The sequence below is a fragment of the Phalacrocorax carbo genome, chromosome 4 (assembly GCF_963921805.1).
Source record: "Phalacrocorax carbo chromosome 4, bPhaCar2.1, whole genome shotgun sequence".
Classification (NCBI taxonomy): Eukaryota; Metazoa; Chordata; class Aves; order Suliformes; family Phalacrocoracidae; genus Phalacrocorax; species Phalacrocorax carbo.
Window position 1 is genome coordinate 9,317,079 of NC_087516.1, and position 15,162 is coordinate 9,332,240.

General features: G+C 44.9%; 1 protein-coding gene across 7 annotated transcripts in view; it reads left to right on the plus strand.

The window, feature by feature from the left end:
- Window positions 1–15,162, plus strand: part of FGFR3 (fibroblast growth factor receptor 3) — a 55,775-nt gene that overhangs the window by 24,179 nt on the left and 16,434 nt on the right. For 6 of the 7 annotated variants that reach the window (XM_064448959.1, XM_064448960.1, XM_064448962.1 and 3 more), the window contains exons 4-7: window positions 2,941–2,994; window positions 9,049–9,218; window positions 13,742–13,865; window positions 14,293–14,483. In XM_064448959.1, coding sequence (XP_064305029.1) covers window positions 2,941–2,994; window positions 9,049–9,218; window positions 13,742–13,865; window positions 14,293–14,483 — 539 coding nt within the window. The remainder of the gene's footprint in view (window positions 1–2,940; window positions 2,995–9,048; window positions 9,219–13,741; window positions 13,866–14,292; window positions 14,484–15,162) is intronic. The other variant, XM_064448965.1, reaches the window with a different exon arrangement.

Consider the following 15,162-nt stretch of genomic DNA (forward strand, 5'->3'; position numbering starts at 1 on the left):
TAATAGCTAATAACAGCTTAAGAACAAGCGAGTAACCTGAACCTGCTTTCTGACAGCATTATGAGTCTTTGATTCTATTAGCCCACTGTCATTACCACCAAAGTGCGGGTAATGTGGGAGTCTCCGTTTTAGCTGTCAGCAGCACTTGTTCTAAACTTTGAAGCCCTGCTCTGTGTGGCAATAGTGGCGCCTCTCGTATGCTCAGTTATTTCTTCATAATTAGTATTGATTGCTCAGCGTGGCACTGCGGAGATGAGATTGTATTCGGAGATTTGTGGTTTGTGTTCCCACTTCTTAAAGGTAACGCCAGCAATTGGTTTGGGTATCTGGTCAGGTGTTTATGTGGATATCTGTGTTGTTTGGGGCTGGAGTTGTTCTTTGTGTTAAATTGGTTTAAATCTGTGCTAACAAAGTGGAATTGCTCTGATCTGTATTCTAAAATGAGCAAAACTAGGCTAGGTACATTCAGAATAGCTGATATACACATAAGTCCCATTTTGAGAGACGCTTCCAGATTCCAGGTGCATATCAGGATTTTTCTATGTGGGGCCATGAGTTTTGAGTCAGATTGGCTCTTCTGCAGCGACTGCCGTTGTACACTGTGAGATGCTTTATGCTGAGGGTAGAGCAAGGAGATGCTGGCATTACAGGGTTGAGATGAAGGCTGATTAATGGCAGGGTTTGATCTCTTTAAAATGCCTCCTTTGACAGAATGGGCTTGAGTGTTTTGCTAGTTTACAAAAAGAAACATACTGTCCTCTTAAAGCTTGAGCACTTGAAGAGGATCACAAATGGAGGCTGCATGCCCAAACTGATCTCCAGCCCTGTTGGCAGAAGCTCCATTTCTGCAACCATTTCACGCACAGAACAGCCTTTGGATTTAGTAGCCTCAGCACCCCCGTGGTGAGCACATACTGCAGGCTGGTACCAGTGAAAAGAGCTTTCAAGATACCCAAGACTAAGCTCTTCAAAACAGGTGACTAAAAAAATTAAACCCCTTTCTATTCATAATTAAAGCCCTTTTGAGAATAGCATCTAGCAGTTCTTGCTGACACCAGTACTCGTCAACTTCTGAAAAGGATTACTATTTTACTAAATGATTAACAAATAGCTTACAAATTTTTAGTCACCTATTGAAAAAGGTGATGTTTTGGTAACCTGAATAGGACAGCAGCTCTGAACATGGGATGTTTGGTCTTAAAACCTAAGCTGTATCTCTCATCTGAACCACAATCAGGGTCAAAGACTCATCCCCTAATCTTGTGGAAATGTTTCTGAATTGGTTTAAAAATTGATTCTGCTCCTCTGGTCACGGTTGGTTCATTGGAAATCAGAAGTAAACTATAATCACATGCTAATATATGGGTAACCAAATCTGAGAGTGCAGGGCTGAGAATGTGCTGGTTCCTCTGTCAATGCTGGTGGGGATTTGGCTCGGTTTCTGCCTTCGCCAGGACTTGAGTAAACCTATTGGTTCAGCCAAAACACCTAAACATCCACTTCACTTTCAGCAACCCCTGTGGCTTTTCCCTAGTTCTGCTGCCAGCAGGACCTCAACTGTGGATTTGCAGCTAGATATGTGCTTCAAGTCTTCCTTGAGACTTTGCCAAAGAGAAAGGTGCAAAGCATGATATGCCACTGCAGTCCAAAGCAGGGAGATGATTCCTGTGTTACTTGCACCTGTAGATGGTGAATATATCTGGAAAGTCCTTCCCAATTGTGCAGAGAAGTAGCAGTTGTTGTTACCTTTCCCTTACCTCTTTTTTTTTTTTTTTTCCTCTCCAAAAAAAAAAAAAAAGCCCCCCCCCCCTTTTTTTTTTTTTTACTTCCACTGAGCTGGTCAGAGAACAGCAGAAAACTCAAGTGCATCTTGACATGAAGGAGGTTCTGCCTGGCTTGACTTAAAGCAGTGCTTTACATTTCTGGCCGCATGTTGAACACTCATAAAGTTTCATATTTTCTAGTGTTTAAGGCCAAGTTCTTTTACCCCTGTCTCAGAATATAAAGGCTGCTGGGTTGTTAGCATTTTGCCTTTATTTAAAAAAGAAATTCATGGAGGTTATACGAAGTCAGTGATGCTAGATCTTCCAGACACTGAATTGTATTAAATTGCGTAAACTAAATCTACTAAGCTGGTATTTTATAATGGGATTTACATTTACAGTAGACATTTGGTGGGGGTACAGGGACTGAGACTTCATTGTGGACAGCTTGGAGAAGGTGAGATGTTAGACCATATTAAGTGAAGCTGTTCAGGATGTTTTGGAGAGATACAGATGGAAAATTTCCACCTGTTAACCTGTATTCAGTTACAGCCTTGAGGTGCCTCTGTAGGAGGAATATAATCAAAGGGAACTGGTTCACGGAGTAGCCATCAAAATGTCCATCAAGAGAGAGGTTTGATTGCAAGGAGAAGTTTTAAAAACTTTGGTCTGAGTGGTTGAGCAAGGAGTTAACGAAGGGAGACGTGGCAAGGGTATATTGAGTTAAAAGAAAAATGCAGGGACAGTGAATTAGAAATGCTGACCTGTCATTTTGAGACTCGGTGAAATAAAAAGTCTTCAGAGTGAGTGCTAGAGGGGAAAAACATGGGGGAGAGCTTGTTCTGCAAAAAGAAACTTCCCCTTTTGGAATTGCTTTTGTATTTATGAGGAGAAGAGCACTTCACACAGGGAATAGTATTTGGCATTGGACCCCGATCTCTGGTGGCAGGGCACTGGCAAACTCATGACTTCTCTCCCAGTTCTGAAAGCTCCTGGCCACTGGTCCCTGGCCCAGCAGTGTGGGAGGGACAGGCTGGTGGAGCTGCAGGGAAGGGTGACCCATCACTTGGCTGTCCTCCCTCGCTGGAGCCCACTGTGGCACCAACAGCCTTGCCCAACGTGATGTCCCCATGTGCCATCCTCTTTCTGCTTCACTTCTTTCTGCTTCTTTTCCTAGATTCGCCTTCATCAGGTGATGATGAAGATGATGATGATGAGTCAGAAGATACAGGTAACTTGTTTTTCTGGGATACAGAGGGCTTTTCTTTCCAAGAGATGCTCCCAAGTGGAGCAGCTCATCCAGATGTTTGCCTGCTCGGACAGCAGCTCTTCCTCTGTGTTCAAATCAGTGACCTCAGGATAGTACTGTGATGATGTTTATCTGAAAATTTAGAAATAGCTGCCAGAGTAGTATCGTTGCTATAATATCCTAGAGCAGCAGTAGCATAACGTTTTTTTGAGATTTGATTCTGTGAATCTGACTTGATGACTTAGAGTTATAAATTCTCCTTGCATGTAAATCCAGACAAACCCACTTATATATTTTTTTTACTACACTGACGTTACACCAGTTATACACCATTGCAACCCTTGCCCTGCTTTATTTTTAGCTGGTTTGGTTCTGGTCCTTACCAGCATCTTGGCTGGAGTCAGGGCATAAAATTTACCCTAGCCAAGGGCCAAATGTACTGATGCCGTAAGTGGGAGCAACCTCTTTGGCTTTACTGGCTTTTTCTTTCCCTCACATGGGGAAGGGAGCCCCAGGCCAGAGCCTCTCAGTGCTTTTACTCTGAATCTCTTTCAATCCCAGTGCTTGTTTCTTTAAGGGCAATAGCATTAATCAGGATCATTACATGCTTCAGAGGCGTTAGTGTTGTGTTTTATTATGCTCTTTATATTTCTGCAAAGCGAGCTGCCTGTGTGTATGTGTTTTTAATAAATAAATGTCTTGCATTTGAACTCCCAATCAGCTATGTACATTGGCAGAAGTTCAACGTGACTGGAAAATTTCTCCTGCCCATACCATTGGACATGCAGGACTCTTTAAAACAGGTCTCCCACTGTAATAAATTCATACCACTTTATCGTGCAATATGTGGACAGTAATGGTGAGTTACGGTGCCAGGCGACCCGTCAGCAGCAGTTAGTGGTTTTTGATAGCTTCTAATTAAGGGCGAGATCCTGCAAGGTGACAGGCACCTTGGCAGAGGTGCTCAGGGCTCCTGATGCCTGCTGAAGCCTGGTAGAGGCATAGGGAGGGTCAGGTTTGGTCAGGATTTGTTCCTGCTGCAGAGCAGCTTCTGATGAGCACAATTAATCGTTCTGTACTTTTAAAAATGTGGTTTGTAGTACACTACATCTCTTAGCAACAGGTATCACAAAACATCAGTTAGTTTATGGTACAGAAAGACATGGGTTTTTCTTCACTGAAAAGGAAAATGCACGTTTCACCACATGTATTTATAGCCTGTATTCTGGGTCTTCTTGACTTCAAGGCTGTCTCTTTTTATAGACCCGAAGGTAATGACTGGCTTTGCTTAAAGGTCTCGTTATAAAAAGTTGGATTCTCTTCTGCTTTAAAAAACGGTTGATTAGCGTGACGTGCTAGCATGGTGAGACCTCATGGCGCGTCGTGACGTGGATGTGCTTTATGTTACTTTGACATCAGACCTTCCATTTAACCTTCACAGATCTTCTCTTGAGTCTGGGGAGCCATGTTGTTAACCCTGGCACCACCACCGCTGGGACATCCCACCGGGGACAGGGGCTGCAGGACCATCCCGGGCAGGTGGACATGTGGGTGTAGCCAGTGCCATGTCCTATGGACGGCCCAAAGAGCTGTGTCCTCCATCTCATGAGGCCATAAGATACCGTGCTAATGAGGTGTATGAGCCCCTGCTTGGCTATCAGACGTAGCCATGGTCAGTAGTTAGAGGAGTGAAGGCAATAAACACGCTTTCATGCAAAATAACTGATAGTTACTCACATTTAGGGGGAGGTAATCCATGCAGGACTGGCTCATTGCGTGTTGCTATATTGCACATCACTGAATAAAACCACTGCCTCCTGGCCCCTTGTGATGATAAGCTAATTTTCTGGCTTACTTGTGTTCAAGACTTCCTTATCCTCATGTTTATAGAGAAGAGCTTGGAGAGCTGATTCTAGTAGTGTCATGAGTTTGAAGCCAGTTTCGTTAATTTGAGGGTTTTGACCCAAAACTGTTGAATGACAGGAGCTGGAAATACCAAAGGAAGAAAACAAGAGCAAAGCTGTTCTAAAATAAATTAATATATCATGCAAAAACCTTTGGAGAGCATGGAGACAGATCCTCCACATAGAGTGCCATGCTCTGCTCACCCTCCTTTAAGCATCCTTTCCAAAGGACAGTACAGAAATGGGGCATCCTTTAGGGATGGGCAGCAGAAAAGAAGAAAGAACTTCAGCAGCTTCAAATCATCAGCCCGTTTGTTGCAGCCTTGTCACAAACCAAGATCTGCCTTTGCAAAAAGAGGCTTTCCAATACCGCTGTTCTCTACAGCTGTTTTTCCTGGCCCTGAAACAAAAACAAAACTCCCTTTTCACACACGGCTCTTCTGCCCCAGTGCTCCCTACCCCTCTGTATCTGTTTGTTTGGAGCCCCCGCTGTGTAGCCCCAGCACCTTCAAAGAGCCCCTATAATCTCCAATTAAATCTGGCTGTGTACTCAGAGGCGTCAGCTGGGGAAATTACACAATTAGGGTTGATTCTGCCTGCCGCAGAATTTTGTGGCAGCTCCTAATTGCTAAATGAGCGCTCGGCTGTATTAATTATTCCAAGTATCGCTCTCGGTTTTTTTTTTTAATTGGTCATTCAAGTCGGATGGGTGGCCAGTGTCTTTAACGAACAAAACGGGCAGTCGGGTTTAGTGTTTGATGATGGGAAAGGGCCGGTGATAATGTTTGCGGGTCCCTTTTTTTTCACACCTGCGCATGCAAAATCATTGCTCGTAATTAATTTAGAGAGAACGGGTCTAGAAATTTTTCCTGTCTTTCATCCTTCCTCCTTCTTCACTCCTGAAACTCTCTGGAGCTTTGCAGCTTTGCTTGAAAAGAAGAGTTAGCAACATTTTCTCCCCCTTAAAAAGCAGCAATGAAAGGACTCTGGGGGCACAGCAAACTGAAAGCAGTGATGTTTTGTTTGCTGTCCTGTGAGTGAGAACAAAGGCACCGTTTTCAATGTGTAGACACTCTCTTTAGTTCCAGTTCGACTTGAGAGCGATGCTCTGGTTGTTCGAATTTTGGCACATTGATCCAGGGGTGCCCAGGCCTGAAAAACCCCAAATTGCACGGAAGAACATCCAAACAGAGGGGAGGCTCTCAGAGAAGAAGCTGTGACTAATTGCAGGAGAGAGGAGCGGATCCTGCCTTTGCTCCATGTGGAGATTATCCCTGGGTGGAAACTTTCCTGGGCCCCATCTTGCGCCTCTCTGATGTCCAATGGCAAAATCCCCCTTGGCTTCAGTGGCAAAATTTGCAGCCAGTGGGTTGATGGGTCTCCTATGAAATTCAAACTCGTCTTTTGAGTGAGAAAACGTGAAATATCGCCTCGCAGCCCACACAGCTAGTGTGGAAGGGGGAATGCACCCCAAAAGCACAGCCCAAGGAGGAGCCCAGTCCTGGCAGGGTGCCCAAGCAATCTAGTTACACCCCCGTGCCTGGGTGAGTGTCACCGATGCTGTAAAATGGGGTTTATTGTAGGCAGATACGTTAATCACACAAAACCAGCAGGTTATTTGGCTGCCCTTCATAGCTGTGGCAAAGGGGGACTTTTCTATCCATGCCTGGCCTTTTCCTGAACTCTCCCCTACAGCCCCCTTACCCTCTGGTAAAGTCCCTGGGAAACCTGGGTGCTTTGCCAAAAGGAAGTGTTTGGCCAGAAAATAGCCTTTGCTTCAGAAACCAAGGACCAGGTGTCTCCCAACATGTTTTCTGCAGCTCCTTCATCTTCAGTCTTCCCAACACCACCCCAACTGTCCTCCTCCAAATTCACGCCCCTGCTGCTGCCTGGGCTTTTGCCCAGCCTTTGCTTGGTCCCTGCCCTTCCCAATGCATGCATTAGCAGCATCTTCCTTTACCATCAAGACCTGCTCTTCTAACAGTTTCTGGAATATTCCCCCCTTTTTTGTGCAGTTCTTCACCATTTTTCTAAGCTTAGACGTTGGAAGGTGGATTGTTACGTGGTAGAAGCAGAAGGTAGAAGTTACATAGTGCCCCACTTTAGCCCATGTTCCTGTGTAGCATTTGAGGCCTTTTCTGGACGTGCCGTGTGTTCACAGTGAAGTGTCCTGTAGCTGGGATTTTGCAGGAGCACGGGAATTGCAGGGATTCCTCCTTTTGCTTTTGTTTGTGCTGGTGGTACTCCTGCTCTGGTGCCATCCTGGCAAGAAAAGGGCCTTAAGCAGTTTTGTTGTTTAAAAAAATGAGGCATATTGGCATGGGTGAACACCAGATCCCTCTGATATGTGGAGCTGACTCTGACAGGCATCACGGCATGTTGTGCAAGGCAGTCTGAGGGCAGATGGTAGCCCTCAATACTGGATTTCAACCTGGAACAGCATTTCTGAGGCACCTGTGTCTAGCTGTCCAGCTGCAGAGGTGTGAAAGCAGGTGAGTGGGAGTGATGCACCCAGTGGGGCCGTCTCCAGCAAATGGAGGGCTTCCTGTATTTAGCTCCTGACATCCAGTTCCTTGTGGCCAGGTGGGCTTTGTAGGGAGTCCTGGGAAGCGGGGACCATGTGGAGTGCGTTAGCAGGTGCTAAAGATCGGTGGGTGCATGGAGTGCCTTGGCTGAGCTATATGACCTTGCCTGCAAAATCCCTGGAGTTGAAATGCAGCAGGGAGCCTATATGGGGGATACTGGCAGCTTAGACCAAGGTGGGGTCATCACTGACTTACCTGGAATTGCAATGGGATGGGCCTTGTGGAGCCAAACATGTCAGGGCTAAGTACATCGGGGAGTGCTGGAGAAAGGAAGCAGCTCTGGTACATCTCAGAGGGATGCAACAAGAGGGAAAACTTTGTACACCCTTGTCATTAAGGGGAAGTGGCTTACAGAGACATCAGAGTAGCACTGAGGTGGGACTGTGATGCTGGGTGGTGTTTCTGAGCATTGTCACTGCTGTGGGAGAGGCCAGCAGTGGTGCTTTGGTGGCCATCATGTTCTCCAAGGTAATGCTTGAAGGACCAGCACCATCAATTTGTCTTGGCCGGAAGCACACAGGTGTCTGCGACTGCTGGGTTTGGGTACTCTGTGTCTTGTGGATGCTTCCTTCCCATCTGGAGAAGATGCCCGTTACACTCCTTGGACTCCTCTTTGCTATTTTGCAGCCCAAACGCTGTCTGCCCCCATCTCCCTTGGCCTTGGTGTGGAACATGGAGCTGGGGAGCTGGATATGGCCCCCAGCATGGCAGGGGAAACACCCCACGTGCCGCTCTGCAGTATTTCCTTAAGCAGAAATGAAAGCTTGGGAGGCTTTTTAAAAAAAAAACTTTCTTTATTCCCAGTATAATGAGTTTGCTGCTGCTGCTGCCTTAATTTGGAGTTAATATGTAATGTTTGTAACACAGCCAAGAAACATCGCTATAGTTGAGGCAGATTATAAAAAGTATCTCATGCTAACACTGGTGTTTTAAAACTTATCCCTGTTCAAAGGTAACAGGAATCTTTAAAACTAAAATGACTTGCACTTAAAGAACATAAACATGATAAACCAGTTTGGCACTGTTGGTTTTTTTTTCCCTTCCCTTAAGGACGCTACACTACATTTGTGCTCACCGAGAAGCAAAATTTTCCAGTACACTCAGCTAACACTTTCTCTCTGCTCCCTTTCTGGCCCATGAACATTTTTTTACAGTTCCAACATCTTTCTGCTTTTCATGTTTCTTGGCTACTATTGTCCCGAAGGTACATCTGTATCTTTTTACATGCTGACATCAGATTCTCATCCCGATCTGGGATAACTCTCCCTGTTGATTTAAAAGCAGCTACTCTAGATTGATACTGGCATTACCGAGACAAGAACCTGGTCATGAACCTTTCATCACAAACCTAAAATGCAAACATGCTGTCTATGTCTATGAGAGTCATTTAGCTGGAAAGCATTTCTGTGTCATTTATCTTAACTGCAGCAGGTAGCAATTTAACTGTCACTCCGCACACGTCAAAGCCTCCTCAAATTCATCTGCTCACCAGCTGATATCCTCTGCGGCAGAAATGGGCCTGTTCAACTTGCTTTTTCCTTTCTCAGGTGTCCCCTTCTGGACCCGGCCAGATAAGATGGAGAAGAAGCTGCTGGCAGTTCCCGCCGCCAACACCGTTCGCTTCCGATGTCCGGCGGGTGGAAACCCAACTCCTTCCATCTACTGGCTGAAAAATGGCAAGGAGTTCAAAGGAGAACATAGAATTGGGGGCATCAAGGTACAGCCTTGGTTTGAATCTCTCTTTTGATCACTTTTCCAAAGTGTTAAAAAGGGCTGCTGTCCCTTGGGAATGAGGGCTAATTCCCTCAGAGTTTGTCTATAGTAGTCATTCAGGGACTACGTAAAAATGAGGCGGGGTTTATGGTTGCATTGTGGACAGCGATGGAAAGCAGGAGCAGAAATTTCTGTCCTGATTTCTGGAGATCAGCCCAGTGTGTTGAGATGTGTTAGACCAAGCCGTAGCTACTCCTAGCTTTCAAGGAAAACCACTTCTGCATCCTTTGAAGGTGTAGAAAGGACCTCACCAAAGAGCTGGACCGTCATGCTGGTGGTCATTAACATTCTTGTGGTATAAATCACTGACCCTTGGTCAAGTGTTGGATTCCCTTGTAGCCAGAGTAGTAGCATCTGCTCCTTGGCTGGTTTCTTCTCCCTCCTTCGTTTTTACCATAAGGTGTTCTGGAAAATGCTCTGGCTTGTGTTTACAGATAGAGCTAAGGGACTACACTAAAATGGTTTAATTAGCCAGAAGCTTCGGAGCTACTGTGTATTATGAATTATGGCAGGATTTTAACAGGAAAATCGGCTCTTCTCTGATGTTGTTGTTGTTATTCCATTGTCCCCTTGAGGTCACAGTCAGACTCCTTTCTGCTTTTACTTGGGGGGAATAAAACTGGCAGCAGCTGATTATAACAAAATCAGCATAGCAGGAAGGACTCCTGAGTAACAATTTTTGCCTGCAGTCTGCCAGCCCCGGCATATCCCTGGGCTGCTGCTAAGGAGAGAAGGTGATTTTTAGGAAGGCACTTTCATCAGTACTGTGCATAGCAGTGTGCTGATGCCTACCCCATCTCTAGCGTTTTGAAAGCAGGGCCAGGCATGCAAAGTGTGCCGGGCTCCAGAAAACCAGCAAAGGATTCAAAAAAGTCTTTCCTCCCTGCAGTTTTGGGCTGTTGCTTTCCTGTTAGCTCAGACCCATTCCTGAAAGAGCCTTTTGTGATTGCTCCAGTGAAGCCTTTGAAGCTCCCTCCTCTGCCCTGTCCCTGCTCCAGCCTGGACGAGGCTGAGGACACGCTCAGGTTTGGATCTACTGAAAACTTAAGGAGGAAAAAGAAGTGGGGAAGCAACTCCTGTGGGTAAACAGCCTTTCGGGAGATAACATTCACAAAGCACAAGCATATTTTACTAATTGCAGGCTGTAAGGATCATCATGAAGTATTTCCAGGCTTGCGTGCGCCGTTCGAGTGGCTTTTTACAAAACTATGTGACATCAGCTGCACTAAATTATGCTTGCAGAATAAAATCTAAAGCTGAAAGCAATTCCCCATCCCACTTCCCAGTGGTTTTAATCTACCCTTGAGTTTAAATTGACACGTTTCATGCTCTGCAACATGGTAGTGAGTCTTTGGCATCGCTGTGCTTCGTTTCTCTAGGGGCACCTTCCAGCAACAAGCCGATGCTTAAAGAGCTATTGAAGGCAATGTCAGGCCAATTACAGCAAGATTGGTTTAAGCTCTCTATCTGTCTAGGTGTAGTTCTTTGTCCCTTTCTCAATATAAAGACATCTTTCTCTCTGTAATTTTCCTTCCCTTATTTGCTTGCTTTTGCTCTTGAGCTGCGGTTAGATATAAGTAGTCTAATGTAAATCTCATCCAGTATAAATATACTGATAGATATCAGCTGAGATTTGAACCAGAAAAAGAGATTGAAAACCTGCTCAGTATCTCATGTATTTAAGATTTAAATTCCCTGTTACATCTTAGCTTCATAACAGGATTAGGCAGCTTGAAAAGAATGGGCAAGATCCAGATCTGGCAGAGTTTGGTTGGCTTACTTCATCTCGAGATCTGGTCTTAACCCAGAAATCCTTAAGCTGGGAATGTTCTCATTTGTTTTCAGCGTGTGGAAGAGTTTAAACGTTGATTGTGAAAGGTCTGTGGTCAGCAGATGAAAGCTGACCACTCTTCCACTTCTGCCTCTTGCAAACAGCATTTAGATCCTGTGATTGCCTGGTGTTAAGTCTGCAAGAGGGAAGGGTGAGTGTTGAAAACATGAAGTCCAGGCTAACCTAGTTTTGTTACAGTTCATCCTTAACTAGTAAAGAAAAGAAATTCATATGACTTATCATATGAAATTTCCCAAAGAGCATTAATGGTTAAATCCTTGTTGGAATCTCTAATATTGTAAGCCTCTGTGTGTTAAATGACCCTAGAAGGGAAGATGGAGGGGGAGGGGAGATAGAGGATTATCCCTTCCCCAGACCATTGCACTGACTTGCATACCAGTCTGGCAAACATGGACTGAGGTTCCAAGTGTGTCTGCAAATGTTTGTTTCACAAGGAGCCAAGAATGACAACACCAAATAAACCAGAGGGATTTCCAGTATCTCACCCACTTGATTAATGCCTGCACTAAGTCACTTCGTGTTTCTAGTGTTTTATCAAGTATGGCAACTATCCTAACTTGGGAACTTCCCTTTTTATTATCCTTTAAATCTAGACACCAGTCTCAACCTTGAAAAAAAAATAATATTGCTTCTAGAAGAGTTTCCAAACAAGCTCTGCCCCATGAGGCTGTGCCCCCCAGGTTCTCCTCTCCATTTGGAGTCCAAAGTCCCCATCACAAACCTGATGAAGAGTTCTTTGAAAGTGTCATGAAAGCATCTTTGAAAGTACATGCTAAGTAAAACACCTAATTTGGACCTGATTTTATAATGCAGGTCTGACTAGGGAGTCATCCATATAACTGGAGCCCCATTTCCTTGGAGTAGCTCCTAGGGGTTCTGGAGGAAAGTGCTTTGCAATGCTGAAAAGTGGATTAAATGAAGTCTTTATACACAACTGTGAGACAAGCCAGTATGGAAATGAGCCACTGAGCAGCCACAAATTTGCATCGAAACTTCCTTGCCAGTCTGGTGTGTTCAGCTGTGAGCTCAGGGTCCAAGCTCTCTGTTCTCACAGCATCTCTTACCCTGTAATTGCTACGCTGTTACAGAGGTGCGCTGAGTGGGGTGTTGCTTTACAAAAGGTGTAGTGTTGGTTCTGCATCTGCGCTGTGCTGGGTGGGCAGAGGGTGCCGTCAGACATGACCAGACATCTGCAACAACTGAGATTTCTGTACAGACTGCTTAGCCACAGCCTCCTGTTACCTATAACCTGAAATGAAAGGAAATGCTGTATTCAGTGGCCCCTGGAAAGTGGGGTGCTCAACAGTGCTGTTCCCAGGGACGCAGAGGTCTACAAAGCAAGGGGCTTTGTTAAGATGGCTTTTGCTTGCTTATCTTGCAACTAAGCTGTCTAGTCCTATGGCTTTAAACATTCTCTTTGCAAAATTCTGGCTTTAATTGCAACTTGGCCCTTTAAAGGAAAGCATGTGGATGCAATTTATGTGTAGCAGAAGAGGTTAAATGACTTCATATTTGAGTTCACCTGCTGCAGCAAGAAACCTCCAGGAGCAGTTATGCCCTTGTTTTTTCCATCAGCCTTGACATTCTGTAGTGTAGCGTTATTGTAATCTCCTGCTTCTGTGTCCTTGGAGTCACCTTCAAAATGTTTAATAAAGTTAAATGTTCTGCTCTGGGCGGCAGAAGGCATCAAATTAATATACAGAGATTTGGAGAGCTTTCGTACGCTATGCATCGTGAAGTCATCTTTATTAGTGCTGGTTGCTTTCTGTATTAATTCAAGATTTGCTTTCCATATCCATAATTTCCTTCATACTTATTAGAAACAAACATTCTAGCTGGGAGCACAGGGCAGCAGGTCAGGGTGGAAACATGGGTTGTGCTTTCCGTTCTGCTACTGAACAACCAACAACTATGGACATCAGCCACACCCAGAAAACCAGCTAGTATAAAACTCGGTGCCAAAAGAGAAGGGATGACCAGGCATCCTAGGGACCAGACTTAAGGTTGGGCATGTTTTCTCATGTTTTTTACAGGGAATTCAGGGGACTAACTTTTAGACAGCCATTTCTGCTCAGACAGATGCCATGCCCTGTTGCCTCCATAGTACATATCTTTAAAATACGTTATAGATGGGGGAAAGAAGTACGATCTTTATTGTTTCTAGACATCTCACCTATATGTAGCAGGTGGTAAAGGTCTGCAGACAGGAGTATGATATTTTGAGCTGACAGAGTCTCTGGGAGAGAGTAGTCTGGTAGAGGGGACCAGCAGATCAGAGTTACCTTAGCTGATGCCTTCTAAAGTCATTATTCTGATGAGAGGTGCCACATTCAGCTGTCAGCTGTTTCATTGTTGTTATCATTGTGGAAGCATCTACAAGTCCCTGTTGCAATCTCAGCATGTTACATTGTGTTGCATTGTTCATGCATTGGTAATAGTTCCCCATCACATTAAGCCTTCAACGACCCTTGAAATGGGTCCTTGTGATGTTCAGGCCTACTCTGGGGTCCGTTCATGCTGGCCAAGTGTGTAGAAGTTTACTGATTGTTTGCTGGTTTGAATGGTCTGGTGACGATGGCACTTGACCGCAGGCTTGATGGTTTGATTTCTTCTAGTTGCGACACCAGCAGTGGAGCTTGGTGATGGAGAGTGTTGTGCCGTCAGACCGAGGAAATTACACCTGTGTTGTGGAGAACAAATACGGCAATATTAGGCACACGTACCAGCTTGATGTATTAGGTGAGATTCACTGTTTTCCCTCAACAGCTGATGTGTGGTGATGTTTGTTAAACAGGTGCATGATGGGATATGGGAAGCAGAAGCTTGGTTTCTTTCCCAAAGGGCTGAAACCCATCTTCTGAAACCAACATCAAACTTACTTTTGGTCAACAATTCAGCCTCAGATCTGTGATCAATAAATTACTTAGCTGGTCTGCTGAAGGGTCAGAAGGAATGGAAGGGCTGAGATGCCTCCTACATTCCCAGGTGGTTCTTCCCTGTTTGGCTTGAGAAGTACTGGGTAGAGCGCTGCCCAGGACACCTAGGGAAGACAATCCCAGTCTGCAGCCTTTCTGCTGAAAAGCCAGGAGATGAAGGGTTCAGAGGAAAATCCTTCCCGGAGGAAGGAGGGGCAAATGAGGATTTCTCTCTTTTCTCTTTTTTTCAGAAAGGTCACCCCACCGACCAATCCTACAAGCAGGGCTCCCTGCCAACCAGACTGTGGTGGTAGGGAGCAATGTAGAGTTTCACTGCAAGGTCTACAGCGATGCCCAGCCTCACATTCAGTGGCTGAAACACGTGGAAGTCAACGGTAGCAAATACGGACCTGATGGGACACCCTATGTCACGGTGCTGAAGGTTGGTACACGCTCCTTCTTCTCACCCTCAGGGCAGGGCTTCCCCTGCCTTCGTCTCTGTGTTAGAGAGATGGCAGCTACGTTGTGGGGATGCTCTTCAAAGTAACCCACTGCCATACTCATGGCAAGAGAGACCAGCACTGAGTAAAAGGTGCTTGCCATCAATGGAAACCATAAACTTTATTTACTTGTTTATAAATAAGCCTTAGACTTACAGTGCAATGCAAACCAGAAACTCCCAACAGAGTATGTTCAATGCCACAGTTCCTAGAAGGATAATTTTTATTTAAATCAGATTTTTGGGAACTCAAGGACCCATTTTCTGTAATTGTTTCATATCTAAGAAAAAAGTAATGAGAATAACCCAAGAGCAGCTGTTGGGATTGTTCTTTCCTTTAGGCCTGCACAGTGGAATACTCTGCTTTTTGGAGGGGGTACAGCAAAAATGTTCTAAAGTCAATCTTCCAGACTCCTCTGTTTGCCAGAGATAACACAACTACTGTAGTGGCACAGATAAGCAAAGTAGTTGTAAGAGCTGAGGCAACTGTGAGAAATGCAGCATAGTAAAAGAGAAGCTGACAGATTGCATTTGACATAAAAATTGTAAAAATAACCTTTTTTTACAGCTTCAATAGAGGTATTTTCAGGGCTTATTAAAATAGAAGGCTCCCAACTAAAAC